At 38.7% G+C, this 17,881-nt stretch overlaps 1 protein-coding gene across 3 annotated transcripts in view; it reads left to right on the top strand.

Annotated features, from left to right (window-relative positions):
- The window catches only part of col12a1b (collagen, type XII, alpha 1b), a 75,286-nt gene that overhangs the window by 33,201 nt on the left and 24,204 nt on the right, over nucleotides 1–17,881 (top strand). For all 3 annotated transcript variants that reach the window (XM_066723046.1, XM_066722964.1, XM_066723119.1), the window contains exons 22-45: nucleotides 616–761; nucleotides 1,372–1,501; nucleotides 2,048–2,193; nucleotides 2,720–2,849; nucleotides 3,258–3,397; nucleotides 4,516–4,645; nucleotides 5,075–5,214; nucleotides 5,304–5,436; nucleotides 5,536–5,559; nucleotides 5,710–5,849; nucleotides 8,516–8,645; nucleotides 8,840–8,979; nucleotides 9,374–9,503; nucleotides 11,032–11,174; nucleotides 12,334–12,463; nucleotides 12,756–12,898; nucleotides 13,126–13,255; nucleotides 13,775–13,894; nucleotides 14,305–14,451; nucleotides 14,990–15,106; nucleotides 16,108–16,260; nucleotides 16,591–16,665; nucleotides 17,357–17,496; nucleotides 17,632–17,755. In XM_066723046.1, coding sequence (XP_066579143.1) covers nucleotides 616–761; nucleotides 1,372–1,501; nucleotides 2,048–2,193; nucleotides 2,720–2,849; nucleotides 3,258–3,397; nucleotides 4,516–4,645; nucleotides 5,075–5,214; nucleotides 5,304–5,436; nucleotides 5,536–5,559; nucleotides 5,710–5,849; nucleotides 8,516–8,645; nucleotides 8,840–8,979; nucleotides 9,374–9,503; nucleotides 11,032–11,174; nucleotides 12,334–12,463; nucleotides 12,756–12,898; nucleotides 13,126–13,255; nucleotides 13,775–13,894; nucleotides 14,305–14,451; nucleotides 14,990–15,106; nucleotides 16,108–16,260; nucleotides 16,591–16,665; nucleotides 17,357–17,496; nucleotides 17,632–17,755 — 3,081 coding nt within the window. The remainder of the gene's footprint in view (nucleotides 1–615; nucleotides 762–1,371; nucleotides 1,502–2,047; nucleotides 2,194–2,719; nucleotides 2,850–3,257; nucleotides 3,398–4,515; nucleotides 4,646–5,074; nucleotides 5,215–5,303; nucleotides 5,437–5,535; nucleotides 5,560–5,709; nucleotides 5,850–8,515; nucleotides 8,646–8,839; nucleotides 8,980–9,373; nucleotides 9,504–11,031; nucleotides 11,175–12,333; nucleotides 12,464–12,755; nucleotides 12,899–13,125; nucleotides 13,256–13,774; nucleotides 13,895–14,304; nucleotides 14,452–14,989; nucleotides 15,107–16,107; nucleotides 16,261–16,590; nucleotides 16,666–17,356; nucleotides 17,497–17,631; nucleotides 17,756–17,881) is intronic.

Genomic DNA, 17,881 nt, shown 5'->3' with positions numbered 1-17,881 from the left:
AAAACAGGATCATAAAAGAGTCATTTATTAGAAATTCAGTATTAGCTGGAGTGATTTTATTCTGCAGTTTTATAAACATATTTATCTTAGTATAGGAGGTGACTAATCCCACAAAAGAACTGTATAATTTGGCGTAAAGGTCTGGTGAGCACACATCTGAACATCAGCCAAGTATAATGAAAGTAATTTAGATTTTGACACTTTTTTTTCCTGCACGTGCATAGTTTATTTAGTGTTTGGAAAGTGAATTGTTTTGTATGTTAATTTGAAGTAAAGTAAATAAAAAAAAATATATAAAAAAAAATATATATATTTTATATATATATATATATATATATATATATATATATATATATATATGTGAAAGAAAACTTAAACAAAGCTGTACATGAGACATGACATGGTCTGAATGAGAAAATTATTGATTATGCAAAGAACTGGACTTATCATGACTTCATTAAAGAGCATTATGCAACCCTGATTATTCCATAAACCGCAGAGATACCATGACAAACAGTATTCCAATTTACAAGTTGAGAAAAGTGGTTGTAGTATAATCTTAGCTATGAACCTTAAACATTGACCTGTTATATGTCTTCATGTTTATCCCTAAAGCTGCTGCAACAGCAGAAGCCCCAACAGACCTGGTGACATCTGAAGTCACAACTCGATCATTCAGGGCAAGCTGGACTGCGCCCGGCAGTTCCGTGGACAAGTACCGTGTTCAGTACATGCCTGTGGCTGGAGGCAGGTCTAAAGAGGTGAGGGCATTCCCAGCACATTGGGCCACCTAGCACATGGATGGGCAGCTCCAGGCCTTCTCTTTTGAGTGTCTAGTGTCATGTCTGTCGTAATACTGATGGTGTTTTTTCTTCACCATGTCATGTCCACATCTTATATATATATATATTGTTAGTCTGAGCCAGGCTTCAAATCGCTGTGGCTTCAGGAGCCTTGACTTGGCCATTGTCCATTATCTTGTGCTTTAATTGGCCATAGCCAGACCGCATCAGCATAATAAAAATGAAAGTTGACAGCAGAGAAAATCCAGTTTCCATTTGCTAATGTCAAGGCTTATTTTACTCTCTCTTACTTTATAATCTTTTTACACAATATATATATAGCATGCTGGTGACAAGTCATTTTTAATTAACTGTTTAAGTGACAGTATTAGCAATATCTATAAGTGCCATCCTTGGACATAGGAATAAAGGCTTTGAAAACTTTATGAAGGTATAAAATGGTAAATTAAACAACTATACATATCTATATAACTGTGAGCTTAGGTAAGAGTTGGCTATAGGAATTGGTGACCTTTCGTCTTCCGAGTTTTATTAGTTTCTGAAACTAATGATCATTAATCTCTTTCAGATATTTGTTGATGGATCAGTTACAACAACAATCCTTCCTGATCTGACTCCTCTGACGGAGTATTACGTCAATGTTTATGCCATCCTTGGGGAGCAAAGCAGCGAGCCCTTAAAAGGCACAGAAACCACTCGTAAGTGCAGCTGCTACATCTTTCATTTCATTTCCTTCTAAGCCATATCTATTAAAACAAAAGTATACCCTCTAGATGTTTTCTTCAAATGGTTTCCAGTCATACCTTTATTTTGCAAAACTAGGAATAGCCAGTGAAAACACACCATTGAATCCCTCAATTACTTTTCACTAAATAAAACGGACATTCAGACCAACACTGCATACATTAGAAAAATAAAGAAGATAAGTACTAGGAAAATTAGGAAAAAATATGAAGATACATTTATAAAGACTGCACTACCTCAAATAGTTGCAAAAGCTATTAACAATAAACATGTAAACACTTGCAAGCCCAACTCAGTCCCATTTGGTTTAACAATATAGTAATATTTGTATATAAAATGAGCTTCGAAAAATGTTAAAAAGCTGGGAGTTCATGTTTTATTCTTATTCTTCTCCTCAAAAATATCCATCAGTTCTGAGAGACACAGGCTAGGGTTGGAAGTCAGTGATAGGAACGCGAAACATTAACTGCAAATTGTGTGCAAATCAATTCTCTCAACAGTGCCCCTCGCAGCGGTGAGGAAAATGAATACCTATGACGTGAGCCCAACTACTATGAGAGTGAGGTGGGAGGAAGCCAGTGAGGCCAGTGGCTACATGTTGCTGTACAGCCCAATCAATGCTACAGTACCAGCAGGGGAGAAGGAGGTAAAAGCAGCAGGCTTGGTAACTTAACTCAGATGTATGGCTGGATATGTTCTCAAACTGATAAAGGCAAAGTCTTTTAGTAGGTTTATTGGACAATTCCTGTCCCAGTCTGTGTTTTTGACAATGCACACTTATACAGCTATGCACTCTCCAGATGGCATCTCAGGGAAAGTAAGAATCTGGAGAAGTGTTTCATACTTTATTGTAGTAACGGTCACAACAAAAAACGAAAGGACAAGTGGAAGATTGCGTTCACACTGGCTGTGACCAAACCAGCTTTGAATTCATCATCTTTTGAATGAAAGCAGATCAAAGATTCAATTAATTTTACTTGCCTCCTGAACTTGGAAATTCGTTATTCCTCCTATACTCCAAATAAACAAAAAAATTGAGGAAGCAATACTGAACCGGGTTTAGTTTTTGGGAAATTCTTGTTTGTCTTAGCAAACATAAAAAGCAGAGCATACTCTATACGGTTATTGATGCATCACAAAATATCTCACATTTTCTTGCCTTTTACCTGCAGCTGAAAGTTGGGTATGATGAGACTGATGTTCAGCTGGTCGAGCTGATTCCCAACACTGCGTACACACTCTCCTTGTTTGCCCTCTATGGAGACGCAACTAGTGATCCTCTAACAACACAGGATGTGACGTGTAAGTTGGCTTTTTTTATTAACCCCAAAGCTAAGTGGCTGACAGGTTAGGGTCATTGTACTTATTTTGTATTTCGTTCTTGTTAGGCTGTGTTTTTAAACATAATTTGTTGTTCAAAATACAAAAATCCCCCGAATTAAGGGCATATAGTCATCGTTGTCGTCTTACTGCTGCTACTATCAGCTGCAATGCTGTGTAAGGTGATGTTCAGATGTTGAAAAAAATAGTTTGACATTAACTTTCAATCCATTATAAACCTTAGCCCTTTTAGCCGCTTACAAAAAGAGGATGCTCAACTCAAGACCTTCCTTTACATTGCATGTGGTGTGCAGCAGCCAATACTCCTAGTTTAAATGTAAGACAGAGTCAAATGAATTTGCCTGTAAATCTGCTTTTCTCCCTCTTCAGTGCCATTACCACCAGCAGGGGAGCTGAGGATCTCCGATGTCACACACAGCACTATGAACCTTAACTGGGATGCGGCACCAGGAAATGTTCGCAAATATATCATCACGTACAAGCCTGTCGATGGAGATGAAGCCAAGGAGGTGGGAAGGAGTCCTGAGTTTGGCATGTGTCAGACTCTGCAGCCTGTTACTACTCTGTGTTTAAAAAAAAAAAATCTGACCTGGTAATAATGACTGAAAAGGTAGATGAGTGTCGCCAAACTTATAATGCGTTCAAAAACATATCCAGTCTGCCCTGACAGCTCAGTGTAAGAGGATAGTAGGAAAAAGTAAAGAAGACAGGAAGGACTGTAATGTAAAGCTGGAATACTGTTGACCAAATCAGCCAAATTGCAATAACAGGTTTCTCGTGAAAGAAGGAGTTACTGGATTTTTAAACGATTCACCGAAGCCACATTGTCCCACAATTCGAATTAAGTGGGATGTATATTTTATGACTTTGGCCTTTGGGAGACAGTGACTTCTGAAGATAACTGGCTGTACATTCTGGTCCCAGCCAAGCACCATATCCTGAGATAAATCACTTTGTGGCGTTCATCAGGATTTCTGTGTCAGGTTGAGAAGATAATACGTTTCAAGTCTCAGGCGAATTGCTGTTCAGCAAAGCTTGCAAGAATACTATGCCCAATAAGTGCCTGCACGCTTTTTTAAATTGATGGATGTAACTGTTCCACTAGATACATAATTTTCTGTCCATTACATTTTTTCCCCCCGAGAAGTTTTTTTTTTCCTTTTGAAACATAACTTTTTTTTTATTCATGGATGATTTTGTCCAGATTTTGCACCAAGAATGGGAAGAGATAGGGAAGAATGTCCAAACTGATTGAGTAATCAACTGATGCAAATGCACGATCCTGGAAACAATTTTTCAATTTTTTTTTACATCTTTAAGTATAACATTCTCTACAGTACATCATGTTCAAGATCATCATGACCAAGTTTCCCTTTATTTGCATGAATACGGGACCTTGCAATCTCCATTTCCCTGCTGACTAATATTTAAACATAACAGGTCTTTAAGATAGTATCGTATAATCCACAGAAATTAGTTATAATTTTTGTGTCTGTTTCTTTCATCCTCTACTGCTTTGCTTCTTGACCTTGTTTTATAGGTTATAATAAACATGTTTGTGTTCTGGTCTAATAAACAACGGCAAAATATTAAAATTATAAATCTTTCATTCCTAATGTGCTTGCAGATAGAGGTCGGAGGCAGGACAACTACAAAGGTCCTCGATAACCTCATATCTCAGACTGAGTATGACGTGGCAGTCACTCCTGTATACGATGAAGGGCCTGGAAGTCCCATGCTTGGACAAGCTGTGACAGGTAAGGTGTCTTTTTGAAGCGTGATGTTAAAAGTTGCTCTTTTTATCACTTTTGCCGCAAATACTGATGGAGCTCGGTAACTTAATGACTAGCTTTTGTGAATAATCCAGAATAATCAGGTCTTTAAAGGAAACCTCCAACTGAAACCACCTAGTAACTCCAGCAAATTGTTGCTCTCAAGCCCTGACTGCTCCATCATTTCATGCTTTTGGCAACCTCCTTCAGCTTAAACCCAGAACCTGCCATGACTCATCGGTCACATGAAACATTGTGTTCACAGCGCCCTTTGTTCAGGTTTAGTTTCCACACAGCACCGGTCTCGTTCAAACATACATTATTTACATTTTACATTTCTCGGTTAGGAAGGTCTCCTAAAGTAAGTGTCAGGACAGCATTGTCAACGGCATTGTCATTTTTTCATCTTCACAGATGTCGTCCCCGCACCGAGAAACCTGAGATTCTCTGAAGTGACATCGACCAGTTTCAGGGCCACGTGGGATCATGCAGCTCCTGACGTCGCTCTCTATAGAGTTGGCTGGGTTAAACAGGGCGACACCGACAGACAATTTGTAAGTCCCACAAGATTGCAATTATTTCAGTAGCAATGTGCTAAATGGTGTTAATCAGAGCAAGACAGTAACTGAGATTTCATGAACAGGCGATCCTCAACAGCGATGACAACTCCCAAGTCCTAGAGAACCTGGATCCAGACACAATGTATGAAGTTCAGGTCACAGCCATCTACCCAGATGAATCGGAGAGCGAGGATTTAATGGGCAGACAGCGCACACGTAAGCCTCGTTTCCCACACCTATAGGATTAAATAATGTATTTTTTTTTCCTTCTCCATTGTGCTAATTTATCCTGTTTTTGTTTCTGTCTCTTTGTAGTGCCAATAAAGGTTATAACACCTGGTAAGTGACATGAATTATTACACATTTCATGAGGAATACTTTCCCTACATTCTTGAGTTCTTAACACTTATCGTCTCCCTAATTACAAGGACGATGTGCATTTTCAGCTGCTATTTATGGATTGTATTCATGTTTCCATTGTATTCTCAGCTCCCACAGGTCCCCCTCAGAATATGCAGGTGTACAACGCTACCACGAGCAGCTTAACGGTGAAATGGGACCACGCGCCAGGGAAGGTGCAGAACTACAGGATAACCTATGTCCCTACAGCTGGGGGGCAGCCACAGTCAGTAAGTACAGTGGCACTTTTCCCAGTTCACAATTAGTGATCCTAGGCTTAAAACACACCCTGTCAAAAAGGCATGCAGTGTTAATGAGCATCACATCAACAAAAAAACAATCAAGAATACATGTAGAGTGAGCCAAATAAAGAAAGAAAGCACACATTTCCAACAGAAGTATATGAAAGTACATAAGGAAGTCCACACACAAAGTATCAGTAAAGCCCATTTCAAAAAAAGTCCTGCTTAGTGGTATAAAAATCCTCTGCTGCTGTTTTATACTGGTTTTGGACAGTATAAACAGGCCCGCTGTCAGGTCAAATATGGCTTGGTTTAATATTTATTAGCAAGGCATGGAAAGCTTGTCAGAAGAAGCCCATCTGGCTGAATCATTTCACTTTGTTTATATGAGTGGAGGTTCATACCTTGAGTACTGTTTACGGCAACGGGTGTATTTACACAACCACAGCGGTCTAACAAGAGCTAATGGGATTCGAAAGGAGGCTGCCCTTCTGAAAGAGGATGCTTGCATTTTGCTTTTCATCAGATGTTTACATGTAGGAACTTAGCAACTTCTGTGCCACTGAATACTACAAGACAAACTTGTTTCTAGTTATCAGCCGTATGTACCTTATTTTGCAAGGAATGTTAGGATATATAACTAATGGGCTTTTTCCAACCTCCTTCGCTTTAATTAAATTTTTAAATTTTACAAACTAGTGCAGTGGCAAGAAATTATAATATTTTGTATAATATTCCTGTTTGGACCTTCTATGAAACTTCTATGAAAGCAGTTAAAAATGTTTAAATCTTGGTCTTCTATCACTGTTTCTGGACAGTATTCAATATTTTCCTGTTGTCTATGTAGACGTTTATACACTTCAGACAGTTTTAGTTTTTTTATGAAAGCTTACGTATAGTCATCAGTGGAATTTGCCTTTGGAAACCATTTGTTTTTGATATGCGGTTAGATCAAAAGTACTGTTACTCTTAGGCTTGAGCAGGGTTTAACATAATCACATACTGAGTGTGAACAGTTTTTTTTTCCCTTCTTTTTAAGTTTAACAACTTGGTACTCTATTAAATTATACCCTTCAGATATCACAGAGAGTGGGACAATATTGAAATGGGTAAAAGATGTTGTAAATATTTATTTTGAGGGCTTCCAAATGCACTGTATTCTGGATCTTTAAAATCTAACCTATATTTAATTGATATGTTTGTTAATTGGATTTGTAAGGTGAATATTTGTCATAGGATTTTGAGCTAGACTAATTACTAGTTTGCTTCACTTTTTCCCCTTGGGGCTGTGCATGCTACAATATAAAACAGTTACATACTGGAAAAATATGATCATGTTGAGGAGCAATTAGATGATGTTTTCATTCTGTATTTGACAGAGTAATTTTACTTTCACGTTTGTCTGGAATTCACGATTTCATGATAGGCTGAGAGCAGATATAGTCTTCATGAGTGTTTCTCCTTATTTATGTTATATGACCAACACTTGGGGATATTCATTTTAATTTTATTGAAAGTTAACAGATTTAAAAGTCTGTTCATTAGAGATTTGAATTCAGTTTATTGACCTTTTACCTTGAACACAGAGCATCACTGTTGATAAATAAGTAGGGTTTCTCAAAGTAAATGATGGTTTACTCCCAGGCTTCCAGGCGTCTTATTCTGGACTTTTCATATCTTTTGTCTGATAAGTTTCTACAGAACATTCCTAAAGGCTGTCTGGAAACATCCACACTATGCTAACAAATAGTTTGGTTGCTGTGTTTATAAAATTCAAGTAGTTTACTCTAAACTGAGGGAAACCCCCTTTGCAAATATATTACATAAAAGACTAAGAAAGTGATTGTAGAGGCTTAAGATGATTAATTGTGTACTTAAATATGACGGCGTTACTTGAATTCCACAGATGCACATAACGATTTCCTCTATGAAAGTGAATATGTGATGTATACTTCACATTGCCTGGGCAAACGGGGGCAGTATCGAGATGCTTGCTTAGTCTAGGGCTCAACACAGTACAGTGCAGTGTGTTATTATTTTTCTGGCTTGAACAAAAGGAAACAAAGATTTAATGTATTAAAAGCAATGCTACGTAGTGAGGTGCCATCTCTTCTGTTATTTTTTTAGCAAACATTGCATTGAAGAGAGATTCGTGTTGAGCTGTATAAATTCCTCTTAAAGAGATTACAAAGCAAGCTTGCCAAGATGACTCAATTACATTGATGTTTCTTAAAGGTCTTCCAAGCAGAATTTCATAGCACATGTATAAACATTATCAACTCTCCTTTAAACAATCAAAAGCAGAGATCCAGAATATGAGAGAACATTAAACTGCATATCGTCTTAATACTAATAAGGAAATCAATTAGTTATTGTCTCTATACATAATATATATGAAGCCTGATCTTAACTGAATTTCATCATAGGGAACGCTGTCCTGTTTGCACTGTGTTTGATGCAGGTCATCTTTTTATGCAAGTACACAAGGATAGTGTGAGGGCAAAATCATTCTTCCACAGATTCTACTGATGTAACAATTAAAGGTAGATTTTAAAAACGAAGTATTGTGAGTTTCATGTATTGCTTAGAATGGTAACCTTATCTGGGTGTAGAAGAACAATAGTGTATTGATTTGAAATGTATTTGATTGGCAGACTCAGGTGGGAGGCAAGAAGAACAGCGTTGTTCTACAAAAGCTGACTTCAGATACACCCTACACCATTTCTGTGGCCGCAGTCTACCCTACTGGGGAAATTAAAGATATAACTGGCAGGGGCAAGACCAGTAAGTATCCCTTCAGCTGTCACTATAACCTACTCACAGGTATCTGTTATGTTCAAACTGACTATTGATTCAGTCACTGGGATTAATAAGCCAAAAGGATCACGTGCTCAAGGTATGCAGTGACTGATGATTAAGAAAGACCTATAAAACAGAGTTTAGTGGCCCATAGTGATTTTTCTTTTTTCTTTTCCCAGAACCCCTGGGAGGAGTACGAAACCTGAGGGTTACTGATCCCACTACAAGAACCCTGAATGTTCGATGGGAGCCGGCTGAGGGCAACGTTCGCCAATACAGGATCTTCTATGTCCCAGCCGCGGGAGGAGCCGAAGATATGGTAGGACTTGTCTGTAGCTCATTTCATGCAGCGTAGAAGGACACTGGGCCACAGGAGGCTTACCTGAGAAATAATCCCCTTCATTTCCCACGAAATACAGTAATTCTTGAGCTGCTAAGCTGTCATGTTATTAAAACATGGGTGCAAAACAAGCTTCTTCAAAACTAATTGCACAACAGTGCCAGGGGAGTGGCCACATTCTCTGTAATGCTTACAGTAGGCTAACTGAAATTAAAATATACACTGTACAAAACCAAATTAAAATGTGGTTCTGTGTTCATCAATATTTCAAAACAGAAATAAAATAGGCTTATTGCTAAAGAAGCAAGTTTCTTGACATCATCCTTAACTTTAATCAAACCAACTAACGAATCATGTAAATTGCTTCCTCCAGGAGCAAGTGTCTGGTGGCACAACATCTACTGTTCTGAAGAACCTTCTCTCAGACACGCTCTACAAGGTGACAGTGGTCCCTGTGTATCCTGAGGGGGAGGGCAAACGTCTCTCTGAAAATGAAAAGACATGTGAGTTGAAGACTCCTTTAAATGTCCTAAGCAGTTCAAATTACAATGTGGTCCATGGGTTTTACTTTAACACTCTGTCATTTAAAAAAGTTACATGGAAGTATGTATTTCTCAGTACACAGTCATGCCAAGAACGTGACTCCTTGGTACATCCGAGAGAATTTTAAATCCAAAATGAAGAAAGAAGAAAGAATTGAAATGGGATCTTATTTCAAACAGTTGAAATTTTTAATGACATGTTCGCTTTCAAGCATTTACGCGTTGAGAATTTGCCTATCGAGACCAAAGTACATCAAAGTGTCTTGTGTCTAGACTCACTGTGGTCCGCTGAAGGGGGGGCACATGAGTAATCGTGGTTCCCTGCTGGAAAAATGACTCTAGTTTTGAACAAAGCACTTGTGAAACATGGTTGTGGTTTTCAAATTAATACTGTTTACCGCACATAAAAAAGGGCCATAAATAGCCTTGAAAAGCAGTGGAACATTAAAGGAATAGTTTTATCTCATCAGCATTTTCCTGTTACTTAATGTAATTCTTGCTTAATATCCTATTGTGCACGGCCTAGACCGTCTTTTGCTTATTGTAGTTAGATTATTGGCCACGATAACTAACCGCTCCAGCAATACTGGCTCTGGAAAAGGTAATTGAAAAGAAATTAGACCAGCGAAGCGTATCTGCATTGTACAGCTCTGAGTGTGTAATGATTTTGTACCGGGCATTCGAGCTTTCCTGCATGAATCCCCGTTATCACATTGGATGTCTTCTCACGGTCTGGTTGAAGGAATGAGAAATGGACAGAATCTCTCAGAAAATTTTAAACAGGACACGAAATTTCAAGAAAATATAGATAAACTGTTATTTTGACAAATAATTAGGATGCAAAAGCTTTTAATTATTTCCAGTATACAATTATTATACAATTGCACTTCATCACATTTTTGAATGGTCTATCAGTATGGTTTCTAACCACTCCCATGGTTCAGCGTTCTGGAGTATTGTGTCGTTGTGTGTGTCAAGTCCTCTCCGTTCTGCCATTACCAACACTTGGCATCAACAGACTTTCTTTTAAAATCTAATTACAACTTAGCAAGAATGCTTGTTGTTGCTCTAATCATGGTTATAATTGTACTGAATAAAAGTAGAGAGAAAAATGCTGGCTGGTGACCTGCAGAGTGGCAAAACTAAGATGAACATCTGCTTCTATTTTAATTACAAGTAAAACTATTTTAAAGGGGCATGCAGACTATAAAATTACTTTATATCCTATTAAATTGGCTTAGGTCAGCTTTTGGTAAGTTTAAATATCCCTAACTGTGCAAAATATTCTGCTTAAAGTTGAGCACCTTTCACAATATCTACCTATGCTCTTTTTGCCCGAGAGGTTGCAGAGTCCATTACTGCTTTCTTTTGCCATTGTTCATTGGCTCTGCAAGTCCAACTGACAACAGGAGAATTCTCTTAATAACTTCCATTGAATGCTTTTCATGGGTATGTGTGGAAGCCATAATGCTCTTGTATCTGTTGACAGTGGTTCGCAGCCCACCCCGCAATATTGAAGTCTTCAATCCAACTCCGAACAGCCTCAATGTGCGCTGGGAGCCTGCGTCGGGCCAAGTCCAGCAGTATCGCGTCACCTATGCTCCCCTGACGGGAACAAGGCCTTCTGAATCTGTGAGTGATGTCAAAAGTCTTATTAATGATCCTACCCCCAAACTGCGAAGCCAGTAGCCTGCCTCACAATGTTGAGAGTGTTTTTGATTTCAAGTTTTTGTTTTTCTTGAAAAGAACAGTAATAATTTAAAACAGATTTTTTAGTCCAGTGGTGTAAAATATGTTTTCAATATCGGTTCTTTTTTTTTGGAGGTGATAACTTTTCCTATTATTTATGAAGCATAAAATATATATTTTTAAAAGACTGGGCCAGGCATAGACATAACTCAGATAAAAACTACACTGAATGATTCATGTTTCATGTAATAAAACCTCATCTTGACTTTTCATCCTTCATTAACAGTAATTAGTTATGTTTCCAGACTCATTGAGATCGGAATTACTTATATTATGACTGATGAATCCACAAAACGTGTAGTATTGCGAAAATGTGATACAAATCTGTAACACACATCAAGAACAAAAACAACTATATTTGAATTATTAAAAACAGTAGGTTTACTTCACCACTAATGAGGTAATCTATTCATTAAAAAGTACATTCTTGGCTACAGCCATATGTTTTGTTTCTGAGAAAAACTTTATTGCTGGGACCTGGCTTTTTCCAAAGCTGGAGCCAGCTTTAGACTTACATTTCGATATGGTCAATACAATACTACATAACACTGTCAATAATAAAATTGAAATAGTGTACATTAGATACAATCCAGTCAATTGAAAAGTTATATAATAAGACAAGAACAGAGGTCAGTCAGATGCTGGACATGGACAACTCAGGAAGCTGTTGCTCAGTTTTTGAATGTATCAGGAAGATCACCATGTTTAATCTGAATTGTGTCAGTGACTTTTGTGAAAGTTAGCCAGGTTAGGAATGATCTTCATAATGTAATTACAATAAGATTTCTACGCAGTTGGTCAAAGTGCAGCATCATGAACCTGGACATCCAAAAGATCTTAAATACATAAAGAACCTTTAAACCTCTTCACATCGTCCATGCTGCTGCTCCTTGATCATGGACGTGATTTTAAAATGTGGACTTTTGTAATCCCATCACACACAATGCACAACACTACATAAGAAAATTAGAGCAGTAAGATTTCTGTGAAGGCATCGAAATGGTTGCATTTTCAAATTCATATTTTTATTTTTATTGTCTAGGTGTTGGTGCCAGGAAACACGCACACTGCATTCCTCCAACAGCTCATCCCAGACACTCCTTACAATGTCAATGTTGTGGCTCTCTACTCCGACGGAGAGGGAGCCCCAGTTCCAGGAGATGGGAAAACACGTAAGTCATATTGTAATGATAAACACCAATATATACAAACCTTCAAGCTTTGATTGGCAGTCATAGATAGTGCACAGCTGCTAAAACTTTCTACACAGGCAGAATACTTGTGACCTGTTTTGTCTGAGTGGTACGTTATCCAAAAACACTTCAGAGTACTGCACCAGAATATGAAAGTGTGAGTTAAACCTTGTCTAACTGTTTAACCTTCTCTTCTTTTAATAATAAAGTCTTTATTATCTGTTCAGGTTTAAAAATGATCTATACATTTTGTATGTGTTTGTGTATTTAGTGCCACGCAGTGGACCAAGAAACCTCCGTGTATTTGGTGAAACCACAAGCACTCTGAGTGTCAGCTGGGATCATGCCGAGGGCCCCGTGCAGCAGTACAAAATCACCTACGCTCCCACGACTGGAGACCCGATCGAAGAGTTCGTAAGTAACAAAACCAAAAGGAATAGAAATCTGAAGGTCTATGTGAATGTTCAATGCTAGGAGACAACCTAGGTACAGGACAAAGATATTTAATGAGTATTTGACGTGCTTGAATGCAGTTGGCAAATAATTGCCGAGTTATTGGCAGACATACCATGGGGAGCAATGTTTGGGCTGGAGCTGGAGTTTGACAGCTGTCCTGTAAGTGTGTCTGTTGTCTCCTGTAGACTGTTGTTCCTGGAAGAAGAAACACCGTCACCCTGCAGAACCTGCAGGCTGACACCCCTTACAGGATCAATGTGGTGGCTGTGTACCCTGATGGCGCAGGTGGTGAGCTCACCGGAAATGGAAAGACAGGTAACAGCTGCACTTTTATCCCTCAGGAGTATCCCTCTAGTACTGAATGCTGTGCCACAGTATTTATAATGAAATGTGCCCGGGAACTCGGTGGCATTATTTCCTGATTGTGTCAGTTTTGGGTCTTAGGGAATCAGAAAAAGCTTGGAACGTAGGAATAATTCAGGTTTCTTACGTTGATACCCTCAGCTGGCTTTCTTCACAAACTGCCTGAAATGGGTGACACTTCTGACGCCTTAACACCTCTGTCAGTATAGGTAGTGCCCAATTTATTGTGCTCCAGTAAAAACATTAAAAAATACAATAGACATATTACACTTAAAAAAAAAAAAAAAAAAAAAAAAAAGAACAACCTCAGAATGTGAAATAAAGCTACACTTTAAAGGGAATGTGGTGTACGGTTAATGGAGATCGTTTATTGGCATGTATATTTGGTTCACCCGGGAATGGGTGGTAAGGGGGTCAGTTGCCAGGACTGATTCTTAATGGAGGCTTCTGTCTGCTTTGGGTTTTTTTCAGTCGGTCTGCTGGAGCCCCGCAATCTGCGCGTGTCGGACGAGTGGTACACCCGCTTCCGGGTCTCCTGGGATCCTTCCCCGTCGCCAGTCCTGGGATACAAGCTTGTCTACCAGCCCACAGGTAGGCAGGACACATGCACAGCTTTCTTCCACTGAGGAAGACTCATCATTTTCATTGGTGTATTTTTTAGTTGCTGCTGCTCATGATTTTTCAGGGGGTACATTTTTAATGCATGTAAATTCATGAGCAACTACCACTTTTAGCAGAATACAAATACATTTATTTATTGGAAGGCACCCTTATCCAGGGTGACGCATGGTTTACACACGTATAAAAAGGTGCAGTTATACAAATCAATACAACATTCAATTTAAGCATTACAAAAGTGCAGTCTAGTAAAGTTTACAAAGTATAGTTTACAAAGCTTTTAAACCATAGAGTACAGTAATGGCAGCTCTCAGTGGATAGTAATTCTGAATATGGATGAAAAAGAGTCTCCCATGATTGCTTGACACTGTGTTCATTTTCAGATAAGGATGAAACGGTGGAAGTGTACGTCGGCGATGTCACAACGTATGTCTTGCACAATCTGAACCCTGGCACTGTTTATGATGTCAAAGTCTACTCTCAGTATGACGGGGGAGTGAGTGGTGCTCTGACAGGACAAGGAACCACATGTATGTCCTACAGATTTTCTCTTTTTCCATGATATGTTTTTAAGAATACATGCAATCCCAGTGTGTTTGCAACATCCAGAGTCTTATAAGCACAGCTGACAGGAAATGGTTACATCAACTGCATAGTGTTTCAGGTCAGCTGTAGCTGTTGTCCTTCAGTCAGGTCTGATAAATGATTGTACTTGAATTAAGCCTTTACTGAAGTACTGAAGGTATACTCAGTCAGATTGACCTCTCTATTTAAAAAACAAAACTATTTTATAACTATTTTTGATCTTTAAAGATATGTGACTGCAAGACACATAAAGTATATGCACAAAGTGTAAAGCTAAATGTAGTGATGAAAATCTTCCTAGGGTGTGGCTACGGATAGGAATCTCGAGAATGCTGCGCCCTGATAAACTTATGTAACTGTTTCATTATTATGAAGTTTAAATTGTACAGGCTCTCAGTAAGTCAAAATGCTGCTCCTGTGTGAAGCGGCCTTCTTTTCACACACTGTTAATACAATTGTCCGGCTCTCTTTCTTTGTTCACAGTGTACCTCAACGTCACTGACCTTAAAACACACACCGTTGGCTTTGACAGGTTCTGCATCCAGTGGCTTCCTCATAGATCAGCCACTTCTTACCGAATTAAGCTGAATCCTCTTGATGGTAAGGACTGACTTGTGGTTGATCTCTGTTCTTTTTCCTGTGCCGTACCTGTGGTTAGCAAAGAGAGCACAGCAGTCCGTCACCCAGAAGAAGTACAGTTACACAAACCAAAACAGATTCTTATGTAGCCGGAACAGGCATTAATATAGTGTAGTTTTCTCAATTTTTGGCCCATATTAATGTAGATTTGATATGTTCCCGTTTAAGAAAAGCTGAAGAGGTCTAGCATGAACTGTACATTTGATAACCTAAAACCTGAAACAAAAACCAAACATAAAGCGGCATATTGTGATGTTGTCTCGATATTTGCTGGTTTGGTACCTCCAGGGGTGTCTGCAATGTCTTACTTTAACGAGAAGCTGACATAAAAACAACATTTAAAATACCAGCCTAAAGATACAGCATTTGAATGGTTTTATTACCTGTAACGATTCAATGCTTTTTTAATTTCCATTTGTCCTTTGGATCCATCTGTTATATATTCACACTTAGACTCAGGGTAACTGTTTAGAAACAGGAAGCAATATTGCAATTATTAAAACTCTATATGGTAGTCATTACTGAACTGTATCAGACAGTTTGCCAAATGAAGGCTATTTTGTTAGTGTGAGAATGCAGCTGCTGAAAGAATTACTCCCAGAAGGTAAATAGGCAGAAAGGGTATAAAGCCCCGTAATGCTTTCAAGATAAACTTTGTAGGCTTGTGATGTCAGAAATGGATAGATAAATGATTTGATTAGAAGCACAATGTGAATTCAAATTACCGTAGACTATAACAAAGTGGCTGACTGATCTAAGCAATATTTAACAGTTAAAAGAGTCACGCAAATAACAGCATACAAAAAAAACAAACTAATTTTGTCAGATATCAGATTACTTCAATCAAGGCACATCATTTACTGTTTTAAATGCAGACTGTTCCGATCTTTTCTGAAAGGAGTTTAAATTTAGAACAGTTTATCCTTTGTATTAACTGTTTCCATTTTCCTTTCTAATTTTAGTGTACAGCCTTGGACAGCAGGAGGTCACTGTTAACGGGGGAGAGACAAATTATTGCTTCAGTGGCCTCTCTCCTGATGCCTTATACAATGCCACTGTCTTTGCCCAGACACCCAACCTTGAAGGAGCTGGGGTTAGTGTGAGAGAGCGGACCTGTGAGTACTGACTTCACTGCGATCATTAAAACAAATTTAGCAAGAGGTAGTCTGTCCTCAAAGTCAACAGTGACTATCTGTGATGGCACAGGAATACGATTCATTTTGTACAGAGTTGTGCTTCACTTAGTATCGAATTAAGGTTAGCACTGACAGGTTTGAATACAATAAAGGGGATTAGCTGGAGTGTTTTTTTCTGTTTAATGTGTATTACTGCATGACAGGCTTTGATTAAAGACAGCATTGTGGAGTCTTACACTGTGTCCGTTGTATTACTGCTGTCTAGGGAGACAGGTGATTCTGTAACCTGTTTTGTTTTCTTCTTTGCAGTGGTTAAACCCACAGAAGCTCCCACTGAGCCCCCAACCCCACCTCCACCTCCCACTATTCCACCTTCCTGGGAAGGTAAGCAAGTTAGACAGAGAGGTCAAAGTTGTGTCCCAATGTTATGTTATAAAAGCTCATAGATCATAGATTCTTACTTACAGATCAAACATCATCTTCCTGTCCAATGTTTTATATTTGACTGTGTTCAAAAATGTTTAGAGACCCCTGAACAAGTTTTACGGACCCTTATTCCATGCTGTACAGCATGTGCTAAACCATGGAGATCATGTGTCTTGCAGTCACAAGAGCGTTTCAGTAAAGCTTGATTTTTATTTAAACAATTACTGTGTCGAGTGGAAAATGAGTTCTTTCCAGTGCAACTGTCTTTTTGATTAGGCGCTGTATTTAACTTGTTAATGTACCTCAGGGGGATATTACAGGAGATCACAAACATGTTGCATTGCATTGTGCAGACATCCTGCCGGTTTTACAAAATGGTTTCCAAGCAAAAGCCATTAAAGTATTTTTTCATTTCCCGCCCTTATGGTCTCCAAATGTGTTTTGTAGGGGCTTATGATCAATTAAAATGATACATGCTCCGCATAGGTTCATTAATTCATTGTATCCCTGTGGATTGTTTGGTGAAATTCCACAAGACTGGGAAGTTCTGAGTCTAATTATGCAGCTTTTGTTTGTGCTATTATTGCTCAACTCCAGACAGCTGTGCCATCTTGCTGTTAAACTTAATGTTGTTGTTGCACCACTCCAGTTTGCAAAGGTGCCAAGGCAGATCTGGTGTTCCTGATTGATGGATCTTGGAGTATCGGTGATGATAACTTCCACAAAGTTCTGCAGTTTGTTTTTGACACCACTGGAGCCTTTGACGTCATCAGTCCAAATGGAATGCAGGTGTGTCCATTTTCCAACCAAACGAAAGATGCAATTGATATAGTGGCATTCTGGGTAAAGAGCATTAAGTAACACCAGGCATTCCAAAATAAACATATGATTCATTGTATGTTCTGTTTATGTCTGTGTGAACAGGTGTCTTTCGTGCAGTACAGTGATGACGCAAAGACCGAATTTAAACTCAACACTTACAAAGACAAGGGCATGGTTCTATCAGCTCTCAAACTTGTCCGTTACAGAGGAGGAAACACCAGAACAGGTACAGCCAAAGCTTTTGCTAAAACAAAACTCACAATTCACCTCGATGCTGTGTTTGTAAAGTTTCCTGTTCATCTTACCCAGTCACACGTGGCACAGGAACGCACCCCACAGCCCTTTGCGTGAT

The sequence above is a fragment of the Amia ocellicauda genome, chromosome 1 (genome assembly GCF_036373705.1).
Source record: "Amia ocellicauda isolate fAmiCal2 chromosome 1, fAmiCal2.hap1, whole genome shotgun sequence".
NCBI lineage: Eukaryota > Metazoa > Chordata > Actinopteri > Amiiformes > Amiidae > Amia > Amia ocellicauda.
The sequence above is the reverse complement of the archived record's forward strand: the minus strand, read 5'-3'. Positions and strand labels throughout refer to the sequence as shown.